Raw genomic sequence first — 23,536 nt, forward strand, 5'->3', positions numbered from 1 at the left:
ATACATATGCACGTCAATTTGTTTCATGATCTGATTCAAGATGGCCGAATGGCGGCCATTTTTGTACTAAAATCATCAAAATCAAGCATTTCCCGGCTGTTTACAGATGGATTTTGTTCAAACCTTGTATATACGTTGGACATTATAAGGCCTTGATGAACATCATTTTGTTTTACGTTCTGACTCATGATGGCCGAATGGCAGCCATTTTTGTGCTAAAAAATCATAAAAATCAAGCATTTCCCGGCTGTTTACAGATGGATTTTGTTCAAACTTGATATATACATTAGACATTATGGGACCTTGATGCAAATAATTTTGTTTTTCAGATAACATTCAAAATGGCCGACTGGTGGCCATTTTGTTTTAATGAATGGACTTCTAGACCCATATTTGCAACTTGTTTTGACTGATTATGTTCAAATTTTAAATATTCATTATACATCATGTCATAGATAGACAGATATATTGGTTTGACGATCCTATTCAAAATGGCCGAATGGTTGTCATTTTTGTGCTAAAAAATCATCAAATATCAAGCATTTCTGGCATTCATGGATGGATTTAGTTCAAACTTGGTACATACATTAGACATTACGGGTTCCTGATGCACGTCATTTTATTTTTCAGATCAGACTCAAAATGGCTGTCCGGTGGCCATTTTGTTTTAATGAATGGGTTTCCAGACCCATATGTCTGACTTGTTTTGACTGATTATGTTCAAATTTTTAATATTCATTATACATCATGTCACAGATATACATATATATTGGTTTGACGATCCTTTTCAAAGTGGCCTAATGGTGGCTATTTTTGTGCTAAAAAACTTGTTTTATTTTTTAGATCGGATTCTGAATGGCTGACTAGTGGCCATTTTGTTTTAATGAATGGGCTTCTAGAGCCATATCTCTGACATGCTTTGACTGACTATGTTCAAATTTCATATATTCATTATACATATATTCATAATGGCTGATTTTGTTTTAATTAATGCTGTTCCAGAGCAATATCTCTCAATACTCATTTGACGATCAGATACAAATGTCAATCATTTAAATGTTAAACAATCATCATATTCCTGACATGTTTATATTCCAGCTATATTCCTATAAACAAAACTTTATATCTTAAATTTGATAACTAACGGGGACTGTGCCATGCATGGCTTGTTTTACATTACCATTAAGGTCTCATTTCCATAACAGATGAATGTTGACTTAATTGGTTGATAATTTATTGTATCCATTGCAGAGATCTATAGTGTCACAATGAAGTGAGTGATCTATCGCTGCAAGGGGTCATCTCAACTTGGCACAGATGCTAAGAAAGCCAAAATTGTTTTGTTTATAGAGGGGAGAGTTGATTTCATTCACTTATCTTCACCAGTACAGTGTATTGCAACATCAAATTTCTGATGACAATCATACATGTACGTGTAGCAGCTGATTTGTTTTATGTTCGACTTCAGTTTCATATGTGTTGTATACCCAGTAGCTTCACAGTTGATAGTACAACTTTGGACATCTTACACACGTTTTATATATACACATGGGTTTTTTTCACCTCTGTTGCATATCCATGTATTTACATGTATAAATATGTTTATGTCGAACACAACATACCGGTAGTTTAAATCAATGATATATCTTTCATGACACTCTGCAGGAGCATTTATACCTTATGGTATCATGTAATATCTGTTCACCTTTGGTTCTTAGATAATACTTGATTGTTACTCGTATCAACCAGCTTTATCAGGTGATAACCTCATACATGTAGTTTATTGATATATGATGAAAATATGGTGTGCATGTGTGTCAATCAAGGTTCATTATTTTTACAAATGGCATCAGATGCCGTGTAATGTTTCATTACATAAACTAAATTACCACTGCATTTGAAAACCTAACCACTTTGTTACTAAGACAAAAGAAAAACAGTCTGGGACACTAATAGATTCATTCACAGATCCACTCATTTGCAATACAAGGTAGTATTTCTAAAATTGATTTGTTGTGTCATTTTGTGTTCATCTTGCAATCTATGCAAGGTCTTATACCACTTGTATATGCCTCATCTTACATCTTGGTATTATACAACTTTTAATGCATATTTATATACATGTATAGCTATGTATACAGTCAACTCATGATTAAGCAATCAAATTATTATTACATTTCTTCACTTTTTGTGTTGACTTTCAATAGTACTTGTGTATGTACACTGGGTGGGGTGGGGTGGGTTACACTACATTGTATGTCTTGGTTGGCTACATTCCTCAGTATACAGTTTAGCTATCACATAAGTTTTGACTTGAGCATTTCTTCAGGTTCGCATAAACTAAGATCTGGCTTTGCTACAATATGTCATCAGCTTCATTTCCATTTGTTCACTTAAGTGTCGCATAAGTTTCGCTACAGCATCACTTGTAGCGCCATTACAGGCTCACAATTAAAATGGTGATTGTGATGAGATTCAAATGGTGTTTTAATGGTGAAGTTTTTCTCGGAAACTAGATAAAATTAATTACGAACATATATATTGCTACAAATAGGATTATTTAGGCACACAACTTGAACTGTGATCCCCCTTGTTATGTGTTTCAAATACATGTAGTAGTATTGATTACGAACTAACTTTTTACTTTTTAGCTCCGCTGTCACATTGACGCTGCAGTTCGGCATCTTCTACACCGATCTGACGCATATCGCGCTAGGTGTGCTGGGAGTTTGTTCGAAATTTCGAACGTTTCGACGCGTGATTTTATTGCGCTCAAGGACGTTCTAATTTTGAACTAGTTGAAACCGGAAATAACGCAACTACTTTCGAACTTCAAACACAAATTTGATTATCGTTATTATGTGTTAGTTTCTGTTGTTTCAAAGATTGAATTATGTATGACAATAATATTTCACTCTATAAACAATGTTTCACTAAAATATGTGATTCAAAGGCAACCCAAATTGTAAAAAGCAATATCAAGTTCCGCGTATAAACACTGTTGTAAAGAGGCGGCGGAGCGGAATTTTAGCCAAAATCGGCTAGTAAGGCGTCATATGACACAGGTTTGTGCTGGGACAGCGCTTCCGGTGACGACACAACGCCACTGTCTTATTCATATTATCATATACAGCTTATCATATGAGTGATTGTCCGTCGTCGTCCTTGTCAATGTTTTACTTTTTCGACTTCTTCTTGAAAACTACAAGCCTGAATGCTTTGATACTTGGTGTATATGTACCTTGGGTAGACCTCTCTTAGGTTTGTTCATTTCATGTTGATATCTTCAATTCTCTAATTTTGGTGAATATTTTTGTCATTTTTGGTAAAAAGTGATATTTTCGACTTCTTGTTAAAAAATGCAAGTGCAATTGCTTTGATATTACATATATAGGTACTACATGTGGACCTCTCTCAGATTTGTTCATTTTGTAATGATATCTTCAATTCTCTAATTTTGGTGAATATTTTTGTAATTTTTGGTAAAAAGTGATATTTTCGACTTCTTGTTAAAAACCACAAGTCCGATTGCTTTGATATTACATATATATGTACTACATGTGGACCTCTCTCAGATTTGTTCATTTTGTGATGATATCTTCAATTCTCTAATTTTGGTGAATATTTTTGTAATTTTTGGTAAAAAGTGATATTTTCGACTTCTTGTTAAAAACCACAAGTCCGATTGCTTTGATATTACATATATATGTACTACATGTGGACCTCTCTCAGATTTGTTCATTTTGTGATGATATCTTCAATTCTCTAATTTTGGTGAATATTTTTGTAATTTTTGGTAAAAAGTGATATTTTTGACTTCTTGTTAAAAACCAAAAGTTCAATTGCTTTGATATTACACATATAGATACTACATGTAGACCTTTCTCAGATTTGTTCATTTCGTGATGATATCTTCAATTCTCTAATTTTGGTGAATATTTTGGTCATTTTTGATAGAAAGTGATATTTTCGACTTCTTGTTAAAAACTGTAAGTCCGAGTTCTTTAATTGAAATGTGCATTGCTAACAGCGGAGCTATCTCAGCCGATAGGCTGCTTGTTTGACTTCTTCTTCAAAATTACAATTCTTATTGCTTTTATATGTACCTTGGGCCAACCTCTTTTAGATTTGTTCATTTTGTTATGATATCTTGAATTCTCTAATTTTTGGTAAAAAGTGAAATTTTCAACTTTTCAGGTTTTTAGTGCATTGCTAACAGCAGAGCTACCTATCAGAGGCTGCTTGTTATCCATTTTTATTGCATAACCCCCAACCCCCTCCCCCCCTCATGTAACCCCTTGGTAAGTCACAACTCTTGATAAGTCACGGTTTTTAAGGTTGTGGTGTTGGATTTATTTTATTTTACATTGTTTTATATCACTCTGTCCATGTTCTCTGCTTAAGTGTATACATCAACAGTACGGAAAATAAACCCAGGCATCATGTTGATTTACTTTGCAAGCATGGCAATCATCCAATTATATTTTTTACATTCAAGTCAGAATATTGCTGAAAATAAATTATTGCATTTCGATAAAATCAAGGTTAAAGGGTCATTACTATAATTTTAACATTCAAAAACAAATAAATATGAATTAATGTGATTATAAACATATTAATTTGTACTTGAAGCTGATGTGAAGTGAAGGTGATGCCACATTGTAGCAAAGCTGCTTTTTGTTTATGTGAAGCGATGCTGCAGTGAAAATAAAGCCAAAGCCTATGCGACAGCTGTATTTTACATACAATGTATATTTTTTACAATTAATAATAGTATTATTACACTCCCAAATTATTTCTGGATACAGTGTTTGATATCCCTCGGATACAAAAACACACATACTTTGTATCAATAGTTTTGCTTGCATTTCTTTTATTTCACTTGTTTATTTTACAATTTTTTAATAAATCCTAAAATGCCACATGTCTATACTGGCAAACTGTGATTTTATTCACAAATTTGTTTTAAAATTTCTGGTATGATAATTTTAGATCAGATTTAAATTTGCAGAATGTTGGCCTCGATACAAATGTATCTTTGACATGCCTTGACCAGTCATATTCAAACTTTATTTATACTTTATGTCCCACATATGCTCAGGTATTTGTTTGGCAATCTTATTCAAGATAATTGAATCATAGCCATATTAATGTTACAAATACACCAAAATCAAGTATTTCTGCCATTCTAGGCCCAGATCACTGTCATACATGACTATTATTTATAAAACTGAGACAATGCATTAAATGTAATGGGACCTTGATGCACGTCATTTTGTTCATTTGTGATATTATGGCTATATTTCAACCAAATTAAAAAATGTCAATGTCATCTCCATAGCTACTGTGTGCTGTAATTTTATGCTATTGCATAGGGCTTAAAAAGAAATATTTTAAAACCAATTTACACCTCTGTGCCAAGTTCAGGGCTCCAAGCAAGATTTCATAGTACAAAACTCTGTAGCAATAATGTAAAAACTTTATTTTACATATAGAATCCCCCCAAAATTAAAAAAAAAAAGTGATTTGTCTATTTTTTTTAATTAAATCTAACCAAACAGTATGTAGCATCCTCACAGCTGTTCCCAAAATTGGCAATATTAGAAAAAATTACCTAGCTCACTCGCTGACTTTACTCACTATGGTTTTTGTAAAGATTCTACTCATAAAGCTTGCTAAGTTATTCTGGTATCATATCTAACAGTATGTAATACAAGTTTACGTTCTAAATTGAAAAGTAATGTATGTAATACAAGTTTCCGTTCTAAATTGAAAAGTGATGTATGTAATACAAGTTTACTTTCTAAATTGAAAAGTAATGTATATAATACAAGTTTACTTTCTATATTGAAAAGTAATGTATATAATACAAGTTTACTTTCTAAATTGAAAAGTAATGTATGTAATACAAGTTTACTTTCTAAATTGAAAAGTAATGTATGTAATACAAGTTTACTTTCTAAATTGAAAAGTGATGTATGTAATACAAGTTTACTTTCTAAATTGAAAAGTAATGTATATAATACAAGTTTACTTTCTATATTGAAAAGTAATGTATGTAATACAAGTTTACTTTCTAAATTGAAAAGTAATGTATGTAATACAAGTTTACTTTCTAAATTGAAAAGTAATGTATGTATTACAAGTTTACTTTCTATATTGAAAAGTAATGTATGTAATACAAGTTTCCGTTCTAAATTGAAAAGTGATGTATGTAATACAAGTTTACTTTCTAAATTGAAAAGTAATGTATATAATACAAGTTTACTTTCTATATTGAAAAGTAATGTATATAATACAAGTTTACTTTCTAAATTGAAAAGTAATGTATGTAATACAAGTTTACTTTCTAAATTGAAAAGTAATGTATGTATTACAAGTTTACTTTCTATATTGAAAAGTAATGTATGTAATACAAGTTTACTTTCTAAATTGAAAAGTAATGTGTGTATTACAAGTTTACTTTCTATATTGAAAAATAATGTATGTAATACAAGTTTACTTTCTAAATTGAAAAGTAATGTATGTATTACAAGTTTACTTTCTAAATTGAAAAGTAATGTATGTAATACAAGTTTACTTTCTAAATTGAAAAGTAATGTATGTAATACAAGTTTACTTTCTAAATTGAAAAGTAATGTATGTAATACAAGTTTACTTTCTAAATTGAAAAGATTACATTCTTACCTACACGACCATACAACTAATGTTAAGATACCTGAGTAGATACTTCCACTGTATATCCTCACATCATCTCCTAATCTAATAATACAATAAATAGTATGTTGAAGAGAAATGCATTATGGGTGCTCTGTTTCTAGAATATCTAATCATGATCATTTGGTCCTGAGTTTTATTTCTATTTAGGGTCTATTCGTTCTAAGGATAATTGTCACTAACAAATGTTTTGATTTGATTTTAAAAGTCATCTTGAATAATGTGTGTGAATGAAATTAAAAATAATTTGTTCAGATTGTTCATTTTTACTCAGAGAAACACTGAAACTTCTAATAAAAGTTATATCGAAGGGAATGAATTGTGCCAGCCTAAACAGGTGTATGACTTCATATCATAGTTTGCATTCCTGTACAGTTCTTGGTTACCTGTTCAGTGACCCTAATCTACAGACAATAGAAAAAGAACTGGTCAGACATGTAACCAAGCACTGTCGGCCTTTCACTAACTATATAAATGGCTGTTGTGGAAAGAAACAATAACCTTTAACTATTGTGTTTTTATTTATTGTTCAACCTTCCACTGTAAAATGTGAAAGTATTGTTCCTGATGTTAAATCCCCATATTAGATGGGCTTCTTGAGTTGGCTGTCCCCAGGGTGACATGTACGTGTAAGTAGAACATTCAATTATCTTGTCTCGTGGTTTAATTCAAGCATTTTGTTATAATTTCCTAGGTACCAAGGCTTCACTCTTCTCTGTGTTGAAATGTTTAATCTGTATTTGTACAGACAAGGATGTGTGCTTTGATCAATGAAAAGTTTACAACAAAGTTATTATATTATATAACCCTCACATCTAATTATTTCAGAATCTACAAATTACTGGTTACTTTGTTGTTTGTGTTTACTTTGATCTGTTTGCATGAATCAAAAGCTCTCAAGAATTATTTCTATGATGTGACGTATGGCATGACGTCAATCGCACATGTAACTATCATGCTATTGTGTGAAATATACTAAAGTATGTACGAATGAAAGCATGTAATGTAGGTTCTTTGTGACAGACTATGGTGTACTCCATAAATCATAGCAAGTCCACTTAAAACCTTCTTAAGTTTGTTCATATTTTTTTTTAGCTCTGCTGTCAACTTAGCAACAGAGTGACGCTGTTCATATTACAGCTGGTCTGTTGTCGGTGCTAACTTTCTACAAAAAGTATATAGCCCTAATTATACGAAACCACAAGTGTTTGGCCTTGATTATACAAACTACAAGTGTATGGCCCTAATTATACGAAAACTTCAAGAAGTATTAGTCTTAACTATATAAAAACTACAAAAAGTATTTAGCCCTGATTATACAAAACTACAACAAGTGTATACCCCTGATTGTACAAAACTACAACAAGTGTATATCCCTGATTATACAAAACTACAACAAGTATTTAGCCCTGATTATACAAAACTACAACAAGTGTATACCCCTGATTGTACAAAACTACAACAAGTGTATATCCCTGATTATACAAAACTACAACAAGTGTATACCCCTGATTATACAAAACTACAACAAGTGTATACCCCTGATTATACAAAACTACAACAAGTGTATACCCCTGATTGTACAAAAGCTACAAAATGTATATAGCCCTGATTATAGGAAAACTACATTAAATATATTGTACTGCTTATCAGAAATTACAAAAAGTATATCGCCCTGATTATACAAAAACTACATAATGTATATATATGTCTGTGAATATACAAAAAGTATATTGGCCTGATTATACAAATTATACAAAAACTACAAAATGTATATCTCTTTATCTTAATTATATCTTATAGAATATTGATCTTAAAAGATAACCAGTTAACATGAGTACTGAAGTGGACAGGGCTTATAGTCCAACTGATCCTGCAAATACATCTGCTATGTCTAATGATATAACATTAAATGGAACCAATGAAGCCATATCTCCAGATCCCAGGTAATGTTATCTATTATTAGCATCAGTTGCACTGCATATTTACCCCAGGGCATCCATAATACGGTTGGGGTTCCGGCAATGTTGGATTTTAAACAACACATTAACTCAAATTACCCCCAAAATGCATACAATATCACAAATGTATATTATCCACAATTTTTCTGGTGTGTACACAAACCGTCCCTTTGGTGGCATCTGTATACATGTCTATCAGACCTTAAACTATTTTCATGTGCATGTGTAGTACCCTGGTATGCCATTTATTGTGTAAGACTAGCCTGATCAATGTTATGTCACTGAATTATTTTTACTCACCTGCAAACAGATTGTCAGATACTGTCAAGATTTCATCTACCTAATAATGAAATATCACAATATAATTTATAAACAAATTACAGATTTTAAAATGTTCTTGCAATTACTGTAATTGTTTAACCACCCGTGCTCGGCTAAGTGCCTCCACCCCTTGTGGGATATTTCTGTTTTCAGGGTCAAATTTGCCTTAAAACATGATCTCTGAATACAACTAATCAAATTTATGTAATACAGCCAACACCATTAATATATTGTGAATGCATAGACCACGGTAACCGTACATAAACTACGCTTCAACACTCACCTGTAAACAACCTAGAGAGGTGCTAAATACTTCATTCCATATTCAATTTACCATTCAAAAATTACTAATTACCAGTTTTTTAAAACAATCATGCTTTTTTTTCGCCGAAATCAATTCTAATGGATGGTATAATGACACCAAAAATTCATCTCTAGATTGCAATGGCGGAATGTATTTCGGAATTTATTTTGAGTTGTGTTGGTACAACACAGCATTCTGATTGGTTAATAACAGATTTGACCTATGCCAACCTGTACCAGATATTATTTATTACTAATATAATCTCTAAGTGACATAATTTAGGCTATGGTTGCATAGTTATGGTCACAAACGTTTTTATGATATATTGGCATTTGCCTTAAAATCTAACCAGGTCTTACAGGTCACATGGTTAAAAGTCTGAATGTGGTTCTATTTTTACGTTTAAGTTATATTGCGAAACATGCACACAAACTGACCTTGAAACCAATCTAAGTCTTGCAAACTTACCGGTTCATTGACACAACCTTTGACCTTTTGTCCTGGAAAGCAAACAGCCCTGCTTATCGCATTTGCAACATATTAAAGCCGGAGGGTCATCACCTGCGTATGTGCAGGAATTGAGTACCAAACGTTGATAACAACACAAGATAAAAATGCAAAGGCTCATGGGTAGACACTTGTTTGTAAACAATGACATGCTATGGCCAATTTGATGCAAGCGCAGGTGACGACTCCCTCGTTTTAAACAATTCTGGTACATGAAATGAAATGCCTTCCTGGTTACATGAGGAAACATACCAGAGTTGTATTGCAAACTTACTGAGTAGTACTTGCTGGTGCAGATAAGCAACACATTACACACACATACAGCAATAGAATACACTAATATTGCTTGTTGTAAAACTGTATCATTTGCTTATCTGTAAAACATGATTAATAATACTGGCATAATTATCAGAAGATAAAAAACTTGTCAAAGTTGAAGGAACATTTGTGCCCTCCCTGTAAACTGTATCTCTACTATATCCTGTTGTTGACAAAGGTATTTGATCGGTTGATCTGTATGTTTTCAAGTTACTGTACAGATTGAGCATAACTTAATATTTAGCTAGCTTATATCTTACACATGTATCTAAATTGTGAAGTGTAATCTGCCGAGATACATGCATGTCTGTCTTGTGTTAGTAACATAGATACATGTAAATAATAAAGAATATGTTGAAATTGTCGATGACATTGATACTTAAAATTTGTTAGGTTTTACAAAAAAAAAATGAAGCTATCTGATGAGGTATGTCTGAGGATCAAAATGGATACCACCCCTTGAATGCTCTGGCACATTTCCCGAAATAAACATTGTGCGCCCCTTAGTTGCGCCATCATTCTGCACCGTATCCTGTCCCCTTTTTTTTGCACCATCAAAAAAATTCATATTGTGCTCCATCCATGAATTTTCTCAATGGTGCACTATACAGAATGATTGCGCAACAAGGGGCACACAATGCTTATAAGTTATTTTGGGAATTGCGCCAGCGCATTCAGGTGGCGCAAAGTACCAATTTTGAGCCTCACACTTACCTTAGTTGATAGCAAGCTTGAAATATTAGTTACGTCCAAACTGTACTGTACATGTATATACATGTCATTATGTTATCTTTGGTATCTGAAATGTGCGTGTATGCGAAATTAGTGAAAATACAAACTTAAGGCAAAAGATTTGTTTTTAGTAATCAACCAGATTGTCAAAAATCGTCGGGTTTTGCACCTCAAATGGTAAACTGTTTTTATGGAATATGAACAAAATTTGAGGTGCAGATGATGTTATGTTATTTTAATGTGCTGTTGCAACTCTGAAAGAAGTCTGAGGTGAAGAATTTGATCTTACATTGTACTTGAATAGTAGTGGTTATTTCGTGGTATCAATAAAAACACAATATTTAAAACTAATATATCAATTTTACTTTATAAAGTACGACGAAGACTCCTGGAAAAAAGTCATCTGAAACGATTGATACAAGTATGATGAATGGTACTACAGAAGAACATACTGTAAATGGAGAAAAGGATACCCCTGCTGTGCTGTCAGATATTCAAATCCAGACTGACTTCAAAGAGCCAGCTCCTTTGCTAGTTGTTAAACCAGGTATTAAGGCGCTTTGTTTATTACCCATGATGCATTGTGATAATTCACAATAAATACACAATTTATAACATCCACACTTTTTCAAAAATACTCATCTACATTGCAAATGTCGCTGATTAAAAAATATATTAAAATCTCTTACTTAAAATCAGATTACTATAAATTTATGTTTCAATCTTTCCCATCTCCTAAAGCAGTCCAATTCAGGTTTTTCATACTCACTGATGCCTATTCAATAAGACGATGTAAAATATAAAACATGTATGAAAAACATGATTTTGTGAGTTTAGTTCCCTGAGTTCTAAGTCAGACGAGTATGGTATATAAAACTGCCATATAAAGTGTCAAATCATTTGCAAACATGCATAGTTGTTTTGGGATGTCAGTAATGAATGCATTTTGTAGATTCATTATCCCAGCTCAGATCATATGTAAACACATTTAATATTAGCTTTTAAAAAAAAGACTAGAACACCAACTGCTATCATCTTTTTTTTGACTCCCGTGTGCGAAGCACAAAAAGGGAGTCTTTGCAGTTAGTATGTGTGTATATGTGTGTGTGTGTGTGTGTGTGTGTGTGTGTGTACGTGTGTCCGTCTGTTCCACTGATATCCCAAGAACCATACATCAGTTTTTGATGAAACTTGGTGCATAGATGCTCTGGGCCAATGCGCAGATTTGATTAGGTTTTGGTAAAAATCCATGCATATTAATTACCTAATTTGCATGATAATTAGCTGATTTTTGGCTGTTTCATGACTGTTCCACTGATATCTAAAGAACCACTCATTGGATTTTGATGAAACTTGGCACACAGATGCTCCAAACTAATGCGCAGATTTGATTAGTTTTGGGTAAAAATCTGTGCAATATTAATTACCTAATTTGCATAATGATTAATCAATTTTCGGCTTTTCCACTGATATCTCAAGTACTAATCATCACATTTCAATAAAACTTGGTACATAGATGTCATAGGACACTGCACAAACCTGAAAGTTTTTAGGGTAATATCAGTAGATATTAATTACCTAATTAGCATAATTAATTAATTTTCAGCTTTTGATATTTCAAGTAGTAATTGTCACATTTCAATGAAACTTGGTACATAGATGTCATAGGACACTGCACAGACCTGATAGTTTTTAGGGTAATATGACTACATATTAATTACCTAATTTGCATAATTAATTAATTTTCAGCTTTTGATATTTCAAGTACTAATCATCACATTTCAATGACACTTGGTACATAGATGTCATAGGACACTGCACAGACCTGATAGTTTTTAGGGTAATACGAGTACATATTAATTACCTAATTAGCATAATTAATTATATTTCAGCTTTTGATATTTCAAGTAGTAATCATCACATTTCAATGAAATTTGGTACATAGATGTCATAGGACACTGCACAGACCTGATAGTTTTTTGGGTAATATCAGTAGATATTAATTACCTAATTTGCATAATTAATTAATTTTCAGCTTTTGATATTTCAAGTAGTAATCATCACATTTCAATGACACTTGGTACATAGATGTCATAGGACACTGCACAGACCTGATAGTTTTTAAGGTAATACGAGTACATATTAATTACCTAATTTGCAAAATAAATTAATTTTCAGCTTCTGATATTTCAAGTAGTAATCATCACATTTCAATGAAATTTGGTACATAGACATCATAGGACACTGCACAGACCTGATAGTTTTTAGAGTAATATGAGTACATATTAATTATCTAATTTGCATAATTCATTAATTTTCAGCTTTTGATATATCAAGTAGTAATCATCATATTTCAATGAGACTTGCTACATAGATCTTCTAGGATTATGCAGAGACCTAATTAGTTTTAATTGGATATTAATTACCTAATTTGCATAATGTTCCACTGATATATAAAGAACCACAAATTGGATTTTAATGAAACTTTTAAAGAGAACTATGCAGAAACCCAATTAGTTTTCGGTAAATATTTATGCTTATTAATCTCCTAATTAACATAATTAATTAACACTGATGTATCAATTACTGATCATCACATTTGAATAAAATTTGGTACATAAATGCTCTAGGACAATAGACAGGCCTGATTAATTTTGGGTTAAAATTTGTTCATATTAATTCTCTAATTAGCATAATAATTCATAATTTTTTTGTTCTGTTCTGTTCATATTAGTTACCTGATGTACATAATTAGTTTTCAGCTTTTCTATCAATATCTCATGTACAAGTAATTTTGAATTAATTTTTAATGTGTCTTCAATACTCTCAGCACACGGGAGTTCTTTCTAAGCTTTCTTTGATTTATTTTGATTGTGTTATGGTTGTTGACAATTAATATTGTTTATTCATCTTGATAATTGTGAGACTGAACAACTCTAAAACTATCGTAAAATCTGTATTAGAAGCTGCATCCCCAATAGAAGCCGCACCCATTCTTTTTGAACAATCGAGACCCAAAAATTCACCAGGTCGCATATGTGTAGATGCTCTAATAGAAGCCGCATCTCCTCTGTTGCATTGTACCATTTTAATAGAAGCCGCGGCTTTTAATACAGATTTTACAGTAATATCCATAAAAGTGAATACTACTTGTCATTGCTAATTTATACATTCATACGTCTACAACTGTAAACTTTTGGTCAATAATTGACAAATTTTATGAGTTAACCTTGCCTGACACTAGTTATATCGCCATGTTATACAAATACTAATTGCGTATAAGTGTTGTGAGGCATGTTAAGGACGATTTAAACCACCACACCATGTCATTCTGGAAGTCTTCACATGTGTGTACTGCACACTCTGAAACAGTAAAGCCATTAGTATGGGAACGTCGGAATACAGGTATAACTGGTTGTTAGCTAAAACTTCAGGACAGTAGTAAAACTATGTGCTTTAATGATGTCAATTTACTCTTTTGTAGTTTCTGATGCATTTTATCTTGAAGGTTCACGAAATATGTTAGTGTTTATTCAACTTGTTAAAAAGCTAAGGCATGCTCTAGAAAGACATGGATTTAAATGTTTATATTTTGTTTAGAAGTTGAAAATATTGGTGCAAGAATTTACAAAATGTACAGCACACTTTTCTCGTATTTCCATCAGGAGAATGCCTACCAGCTGACAGCTTCTATGCGACTAAACCTGATGGTGCAGTCAAACTGCACATGGCGAACTCTGGGCCAAGATCTGAACAACCAATTACAGTTCACCAACAGTTGGTTAACACTATGAAAGAATTCCCAGATTTGAAAGCATTATCTGTCAAGAGAAATGATGAATGGATAAGCTGGACATGGACTGAATATTATCATGCATGCCGCAATACAGCTAAAGCTTTTATAAAGGTAAAATTAATCTGTCACTGGTGTCAGTATCATTGTAGAACGTCAAGATACAAGAAGGAAATGTCTGTCTTCATTGTTGTCGTGGAATCCATCATAAAACCTTTTTGTGGTTAAAATTTCTAATTTCTTTCAAACTTTTATATTGTATTATTCAGTCTGAGATCTTGGCTAAGTTTAATCTTAGTATATTGGTTAAATTTCACTTCTTCTTCTTTTGGTTGCAATAACTTAAACATTTTTTATCTGATTGTCTTCAAATTTGAGAATTATATTTAGTGTAACTGGCAAGTGCAATTTTCTAACATTTTCTAACATAAAACATTTGTTAGGCGTAGAAATAAGTGGACAGAATAAAGACATTTATTACTGCTGACAATGAGAACCAGATGTTAGTAATGTGCCTTATGTGGTCAAGTCAATGTAAAAGTACATTAGGCCAGGAAAAAAAATTCTCTGTTTCTCGTTTTATGGGAAATTTTAAAATGAGGCGGCAAATACTGAGCTAAATGGGGGAAATTTGAGACAAGTGCGAGTACAAACACATTTTGGAATGCTTTAGAAGGAAAAAAAACACATTTGAGGCGCATAGTTCAAAATGATGCGCGCGGAAACGAGAAACAGAGATAATTTTTTTCTCAGCCTCAACTGGGAAGATTAGATGGTTAATCTAAGTTCTCAGTAGATAGATTGTAATAGTAACATAATGGCACACATTTTATATTATAATTTATGATGTTGACTCTGGATTACTATGAATGTAGTTTATCTATAAGGAGCATTTTTATGTAGGCTATATCAGTCCCTAATATCTATTCACCTGCATGCTAGCTGTATACCATATTTGCACAATTAGTAGCATATGTGCTTCCGTAAATAACTATTAGACTTTTGAAATAAGCCATAGTTTTGATAATTCAACATAAAACAAATGCAATTTCTGGTTTATATTTTGAAAAAATGTCAAAAATGTGTATCCCCCTCTGCTACAGTATATGTTGCTTTCATTGGATAATTAATTCAATGATTATTGTTTCAGCTTGGATTGGAAAGGTTTCATGGAGTTGGAATAATTGGGTTCAATTCACCAGAGTGGTTTATGGCAGATGTGGGAGCCATTTTTGCTGGGTAAGTCGTAAAACTATCTTGCATGGAAAAAGTTCCTGTCATATGTAGTCCAGAATGGTAACTTATGTTTTGAGTTCTGTCTATGCATTGATTTATTTTTTGTTTTGTTTTGTTAACCTTTGACTGACTGATGACTTTATAACCAAAAGTTAACATTTGAACAGGTCATCATTTTACAGTAATGCATGGACTGAATGACATCAAGCATGATTAGTTACTATGACTGTTTTGCTATTTTATTCAAGATAGGCGACTGGTGACCATTTTTTTTTCAAGTGTACTATTTTTTTCTCAGGTATACTTTTCCAAATTTTGTTTAAAGTTGATACAAAGGTGAGACAAAGGTTAACTGGCACACCTTCATTGCCAGGCAATATCAGTTCAATTAATAAACTACTTTGCATGTTTTAGACATGCCTGAAATGATTTCCCCCTGTTCATAAGAAATCACTTTGAAAACATCCTGACAGGACTTGCCATTGTATTGCATACAAAAAGGGGGACTTATGTTTTGACCTCTGTGCGTGCGTGCGTGCGTGCGTCCGGACCTGTATCTTAGAAATGCCTGGACCAATCACAATCAAACTTCACACATAAATCATACATGATATTATACATATGCACATCAATTTGTTTCACGATCTGATTCAAGATGGCCGAATAGCGGCCATTTTTATGCTAAAAAATCATCAACATCAAGCATTTCTCAGCTGTTTACTGATGGATTTTGTTCAAACTTGGTATATACATTGGACATTATAGAACCTTGCTGTTTCAGAGCAATATCTCTCAATACTCGTTTGATGATCAGATATAAATGTCAATCATTTTAATGTTAAACAATCATCATAATCATATTCCTGACATGTTTATATTCCAGCTATATTACTATAAACAAAACTATATATCTTAAATTCGATAACTAATGGGAACTGTGCCATGCATGGCTTGTTCACTTTTACCTCCGCTGTCAACTTTGTCAGCTTATCATATGAGTGATTGTTCATCGTGTAGATATCTTTAATTCTGTAATTTTGGTGAATATTTTTGACTTCTTGTTGAAAACCGTAAGTTTGATTGCTTTGATATTAATACATATAAATACTACAGGGAGACCTTTCTAATTTATTCATTTTGTGATGATATATTCAATTCTTTGACTGAAATGTGCATTGCTAACATCCGAGCTACCTCAGCCGAGAGTCTGCATGTTTTATGTATTTAATAACTAGTCATTCTGGATAGCACATTCACCATGCTGGTTTCTGTGCCTGTCCTGTCCTGTTGTCAAAATTCCGGTGGCCCACATCCTGGTTTCCAGTCATGTTTCATTGCCAAAATATCTATAACCTTCATTCTGGGGTCTGTGCACACCACTGAACACCTTGGCTTTTTGCCAACATTGTGCACATTTGCATGTATTTTTCTACAGTTTTGTTGTTGGAATAACTTAAATAAAATTTGTTTAAAAAAAAAATATTGAAAATTATGTAGGTGACAAAATTTGGGCAAAATATAAGTTTGTTGGCTTTAGTGAGGTCAGTGTTTGCTTGATGATTTTACAATATGATGAGAATGATGTCCAAGAACAGCATGGTACTGATAACAAGCTGACGGTTATATGACCAGTTTCTATTAACATCACTGCAATTTATTGGTCTTATTAAGAGTGTCAAAAATGTTATTAGTAGAATAATAAGACTAAGCCTTGTGTTGTATTTTTAAGATTAATGAAAAAAAAAATGTGAAAATACTTAAATTGGAATCTTTCCAAGTATGCCCAGTGTTTGGAACCAAGAATTTGAATAACTACCAAACCACTCCACCAGTGACTCCTCCACCACTGACTTCTCACCACTGACTCCTCACCACTGACTCCTCACCACTGACTCCTCACCACTGACTCCTCACCACTGACTCCTCACCACTGACTCCTCACCACTGACTTCTCACCACTGACTCCTCCGCCACCACTGACTCCTCCGCCACCACTGACTCCTCCGCCACCACTGACTCCTCCGCCACCACTGACTCCTCCGCCACCACTGACTCCTCCGCCACCACTGACTCCTCCGCCACCACTGACTCCTCCGCCACCACTGACTCCTCCGCCACCACTGACTCCTCCGCCACCACTGACTCCTCCGCCACCACTGACTCCTCCGCCACCACTGACTCCTCCGCCACCACTGACTCCTCCGCCACCACTGACTCCTCCGCCACCACTGACTCCTCCGCCACCACTGACTCCTCCGCCACCACTGACTCCTCCGCCACCACTGACTCCTCCGCCACCACTGACTCCTCCGCCACCACTGACTCCTCCGCCACCACTGACTCCTCCGCCACCACTGACTCCTCCGCCACCACTGACTCCTCCGCCACCACTGACTCCTCCGCCACCACTGACTCCTCCGCCACCACTGACTCCTCCGCCACCACTGACTCCTCCGCCACCACTGACTCCTCCGCCACCACTGACTCCTCCGCCACCACTGACTCTTCCGCCACTGACTCTTCCGCCACTGACTCTTCCGCCACTGACTCTTCCGCCACTGACTCCTCCGCCACTGACTCCTCCGCCACTGACTCCTCCTGCAGTGACTCCTCTGCCACTGACTCCTCTGCCACTGACTCCTCCACCACTTGTGTTAAATCAAATCTCTGTGAGTTGGTTTCTATATTCCTTGGTTAGCATACCTAACATTAGGGGGAGACTGCTCACTTCAGCAGTATATTAATTATTATATATTAATTATTTATAAAAATTTAAAGATAAGTTTAATACTTAAAGAATGTCTACTTACAATGAGATAAATTTGATAATTTGTCAGGATAATTAACCCATTTCACAAATTTTTCTCTCATTGTTAGTAAACGTGACTCATGACTCAAGTTTCTTGCTGCCCAGACAAGAAAACACATGGTATTGCAATTACTGTATTAAAAGCGTATGCACTTATGCGGATGACATACATCTGTCTATTGCCATAATATAATATGTTTATTTGCGCCTCTATTAGAGATTCACTACTAATTAAATTACTCATGTAGCACTTAATGTTAGTAAAGGTATGGGAAAAAGAAAGCAAACCCTCTCAAGAATTTTTTTTCTTTCATTTTTGTCACTGTTACATTTTTTTCTCTATGTTCTTTTTCTCTGATTTTTGTTTATTTGTAACAATTTTTCTCTCTGGAGATTGAGTTAAGTGTTAATTAAGATTGAATTGAATATCTAGCAAATACAGTATTTGGTTAAAGAACTGTGTCCTATCTTATGAGGGAGAATAACAAAACTGTAGATCTGAGTTAGCTTCTCTTCACAAACAAGGAAATGAAAACATTATTGTAATAATGAGATAACCTACAAGTTCATAGATGTCTCACAGCTTTATATAAATCTGTTCAGTTAGACTCAATAACTGTCTTATTTCTTCTATTACATGCAAAACCAGTGCTGTAAAATACTTTATTTTCGCTATTTGCGTTAAAGGAATGATTCAGTGAAAAAACAATCCAGCGTCTATTTTTCTGTATTTTACATTCAACTCATCAAAAATCAGTGAAAATTAATTCCATACAAAACCTAAAATAAAATAAAACTAAAATAAAATATTTTACATTATTCTGTCTAAATGTTTATTGTGTGAAACATTACTCAGTGACCGGTCTTACATTTGTAGGTTTCATTATTTGAGCAAATAGATAAATAAATATTTCTAACTAACTTTTCCTAAAATTGATGTATATTTAATAAATTCTGAATATTTCATACAGGGGTTTAGCAGTGGGTATTTATACAACAAACTCACCAGAAGCTTGCCACTATGTAGCAGATAACAGTGATGCCAATATCATTGTTGTTGAAAACACTGCACAACTTAAGAAGATCTTAAAAGTCTGGGACAGGTTGCCACATCTTAAAGCTATTGTGCAATATTCTGGTGAGCTGGAAGAGAAAAGAGAGAATGTATACACTGTAAGTTTATTAAATTTTAACTTAAATTAACAAGTTTCCAACTCTTAGCGTGATATGCAAATTAATGTATATCTTACCCATCTGACTTAGCGCCCATGCTTGACTAAGGGCCCACCCAGCATTATTTAGACATTTTTATTTTCAAAGTCAACCCCTAAAAAAACATGATTTTGGGGGATATATAATGTATCTTGATGTGATATGCAAATGAAATATTGTAGTCTTTTTTTTCATATTAATTTGTTATTTTTTCAGTGGTCAGAGTTACAGGAATTTGGTAAGCTGGTTACAGACTCTGAATTAGATGAAAGAATAGACTTCCTGGCACCAAATCAGTGTTGTACATTGATTTATACTTCCGGAACGACTGGAAACCCTAAAGGTGTCATGCTTAGTCATGATAATGTAAGTACATATAGTTTATAACTTTACTTCCGGAACGACTGGAAACCCTAAAGGTGTCATGCTTAGTCATGATAATGTAAGTATATATAGTTTATAACTATACTTCCGGAACGACTGGAAACCCTAAAGGTGTCATGCTTAGTCATGATAATGTAAGTATATATAGTTTATAACTATACTTCCGGAACGACTGGAAACCCTAAAGGTGTCATGCTTAGTCATGATAATGTAAGTACATATAGTTTATAACTTTACTTCCGGAACGACTGGAAACCCTAAAGGTGTCATGCTTAGTCATGATAATGTAAGTACATATAGTTTATAACTATACTTCCGGAACGACTGGAAACCCTAAAGGTGTCATGCTTAGTCATGATAATGTAAGTATATATAGTTTATAACTTTACTTCCGGAACGACTGGAAACCCTAAAGGTGTCATGCTTAGTCATGATAATGTAAGTATATATAGTTTATAACTTTACTTCCGGAACGACTGGAAATCCTAAAGGTGTCATGCTTAGTCATGATAATGTAAGTACATATAGTTTATAACTTTACTTCCGGAACGACTGGAAACCCGAAAGGTGTCATGCTTAGTCATGATAATGTAAGTACATATAGTTTATAACTTTACTTCCGGAACGACTGGAAACCCGAAAGGTGTCATGCTTAGTCATGATAATGTAAGTACATATAGTTTATAACTTTACTTCCGGAACGACTGGAAACCCTAAAGGTGTCATGCTTAGTCATGATAATGTAAGTACATATAGTTTATAACTTTACTTCCGGAACGACTGGAAATCCTAAAGGTGTCATGCTTAGTCATGATAATGTAAGTATATATAGTTTATAACTTTACTTCCGGAACGACTGGAAACCCTAAAGGTGTCATGCTTAGTCATGATAATGTAAGTACATATAGTTTATAACTTTACTTCCGGAACGACTGGAAACCCTAAAGGTGTCATGCTTAGTCATGATAATGTAAGTACATATAGTTTATAACTTTACTTCCGGAACGACTGGAAATCCTAAAGGTGTCATGCTTAGTCATGATAATGTAAGTACATATAGTTTATAACTTTACTTCCGGAACGACTGGAAACCCTAAAGGTGTCATGCTTAGTCATGATAATGTAAGTACATATAGTTTATAACTTTACTTCCGGAACGACTGGAAATCCTAAAGGTGTCATGCTTAGTCATGATAATGTAAGTATATATAGTTTATAACTTTACTTCCGGAACGACTGGAAACCCGAAAGGTGTCATGCTTAGTCATGATAATGTAAGTACATATAGTTTATAACTTTACTTCCGGAACGACTGGAAACCCTAAAGGTGTCATGCTTAGTCATGATAATGTAAGTATATATAGTTTATAACTATACTTCCGGAACGACTGGAAATCCTAAAGGTGTCATGCTTAGTCATGATAATGTAAGTACATATAGTTTATAACTTTACTTCCGGAACGACTGGAAACCCTAAAGGTGTCATGCTTAGTCATGATAATGTAAGTATATATAGTTTATAACTATACTTCCGGAACGACTGGAAACCCTAAAGGTGTCATGCTTAGTCATGATAATGTAAGTACATATAGTTTATAACTTTACTTCCGGAACGACTGGAAACCCTAAAGGTGTCATGCTTAGTCATGATAATGTAAGTACATATAGTTTATAACTTTACTTCCGGAACGACTGGAAATCCTAAAGGTGTCATGCTTAGTCATGATAATGTAAGTACATATAGTTTATAACTTTACTTCCGGAACGACTGGAAATCCTAAAGGTGTCATGCTTAGTCATGATAATGTAAGTATATATAGTTTATAACTTTACTTCCGGAACGACTGGAAATCCTAAAGGTGTCATGCTTAGTCATGATAATGTAAGTACATATAGTTTATAACTTTACTTCCGGAACGACTGGAAATCCTAAAGGTGTCATGCTTAGTCATGATAATGTAAGTACATATAGTTTATAACTTTACTTCCGGAACGACTGGAAACCCTAAAGGTGTCATGCTTAGTCATGATAATGTAAGTACATATAGTTTATAACTTTACTTCCGGAACGACTGGAAACCCTAAAGGTGTCATGCTTAGTCATGATAATGTAAGTATATATAGTTTATAACTTTACTTCCGGAACGACTGGAAACCCTAAAGGTGTCATGCTTAGTCATGATAATGTAAATATATATAGTTTATAACTTTACTTCCGGAACGACTGGAAATCCTAAAGGTGTCATGCTTAGTCATGATAATGTAAATATATATAGTTTATAACTTTACTTCCGGAACGACTGGAAACCCTAAAGGTGTCATGCTTAGTCATGATAATGTAAGTATATATAGTTTATAACTTTACTTCCGGAACGACTGGAAATCCTAAAGGTGTCATGCTTAGTCATGATAATGTAAGTATATATAGTTTATAACTTTACTTCCGGAACAACTGGAAACCCTAAAGGTGTCATGCTTAGTCATGATAATGTAAGTACATATAGTTTATAACTTTACTTCCGGAACGACTGGAAACCCTAAAGGTGTCATGCTTAGTCATGATAATGTAAGTACATATAGTTTATAACTTTACTTCCGGAACGACTGGAAACCCTAAAGGTGTCATGCTTAGTCATGATAATGTAAGTATATATAGTTTATAACTATACTTCCGGAACGACTGGAAATCCTAAAGGTGTCATGCTTAGTCATGATAATGTAAGTATATATAGTTTATAACTTTACTTCCGGAACGACTGGAAACCCTAAAGGTGTCATGCTTAGTCATGATAATGTAAGTATATATAGTTTATAACTTTACTTCCGGAACGACTGGAAACCCTAAAGGTGTCATGCTTAGTCATGATAATGTAAGTATATATAGTTTATAACTTTACTTCCGGAACGACTGGAAACCCTAAAGGTGTCATGCTTAGTCATGATAATGTAAGTATATATAGTTTATAACTATACTTCCGGAACGACTGGAAACCCTAAAGGTGTCATGCTTAGTCATGATAATGTAAGTATATATAATTTATAACTATACTTCCGGAACGACTGGAAATCCTAAAGGTGTCATGCTTAGTCATGATAATGTAAGTATATATAGTTTATAACTTTACTTCCGGAACGACTGGAAATCCTAAAGGTGTCATGCTTAGTCATGATAATGTAAGTATATATAGTTTATAACTTTACTTCCGGAATGACTGGAAACCCTAAAGGTGTCATGCTTAGTC

General features: G+C 33.7%; 1 protein-coding gene across 4 annotated transcripts in view; it reads left to right on the plus strand.

Moving 5' to 3' along the window:
- LOC100372454 (long-chain-fatty-acid--CoA ligase ACSBG2-like) overlaps positions 1 to 23,536 on the plus strand; it is a 79,230-nt gene that overhangs the window by 20,715 nt on the left and 34,979 nt on the right. For 3 of the 4 annotated variants that reach the window (XM_085507258.1, XM_085507261.1, XM_085507259.1), the window contains 6 exons: positions 8,521 to 8,663; positions 11,235 to 11,407; positions 14,526 to 14,767; positions 15,804 to 15,892; positions 19,670 to 19,871; positions 20,127 to 20,276. In XM_085507258.1, the coding sequence (XP_085363384.1) occupies positions 8,551 to 8,663; positions 11,235 to 11,407; positions 14,526 to 14,767; positions 15,804 to 15,892; positions 19,670 to 19,871; positions 20,127 to 20,276 (969 nt within the window). In that variant the 5' untranslated portion in view covers positions 8,521 to 8,550. Of the gene's footprint in view, positions 1 to 7,325; positions 7,347 to 8,520; positions 8,664 to 11,234; positions 11,408 to 14,525; positions 14,768 to 15,803; positions 15,893 to 19,669; positions 19,872 to 20,126; positions 20,277 to 23,536 lie in introns of those variants that run through there. The other variant, XM_085507260.1, reaches the window with a different exon arrangement.

Source organism: Saccoglossus kowalevskii, chromosome 13 (genome assembly GCF_978046115.1).
Source record: "Saccoglossus kowalevskii chromosome 13, keSacKowa6.1, whole genome shotgun sequence".
Lineage (NCBI taxonomy): Eukaryota > Metazoa > Hemichordata > Enteropneusta > Harrimaniidae > Saccoglossus > Saccoglossus kowalevskii.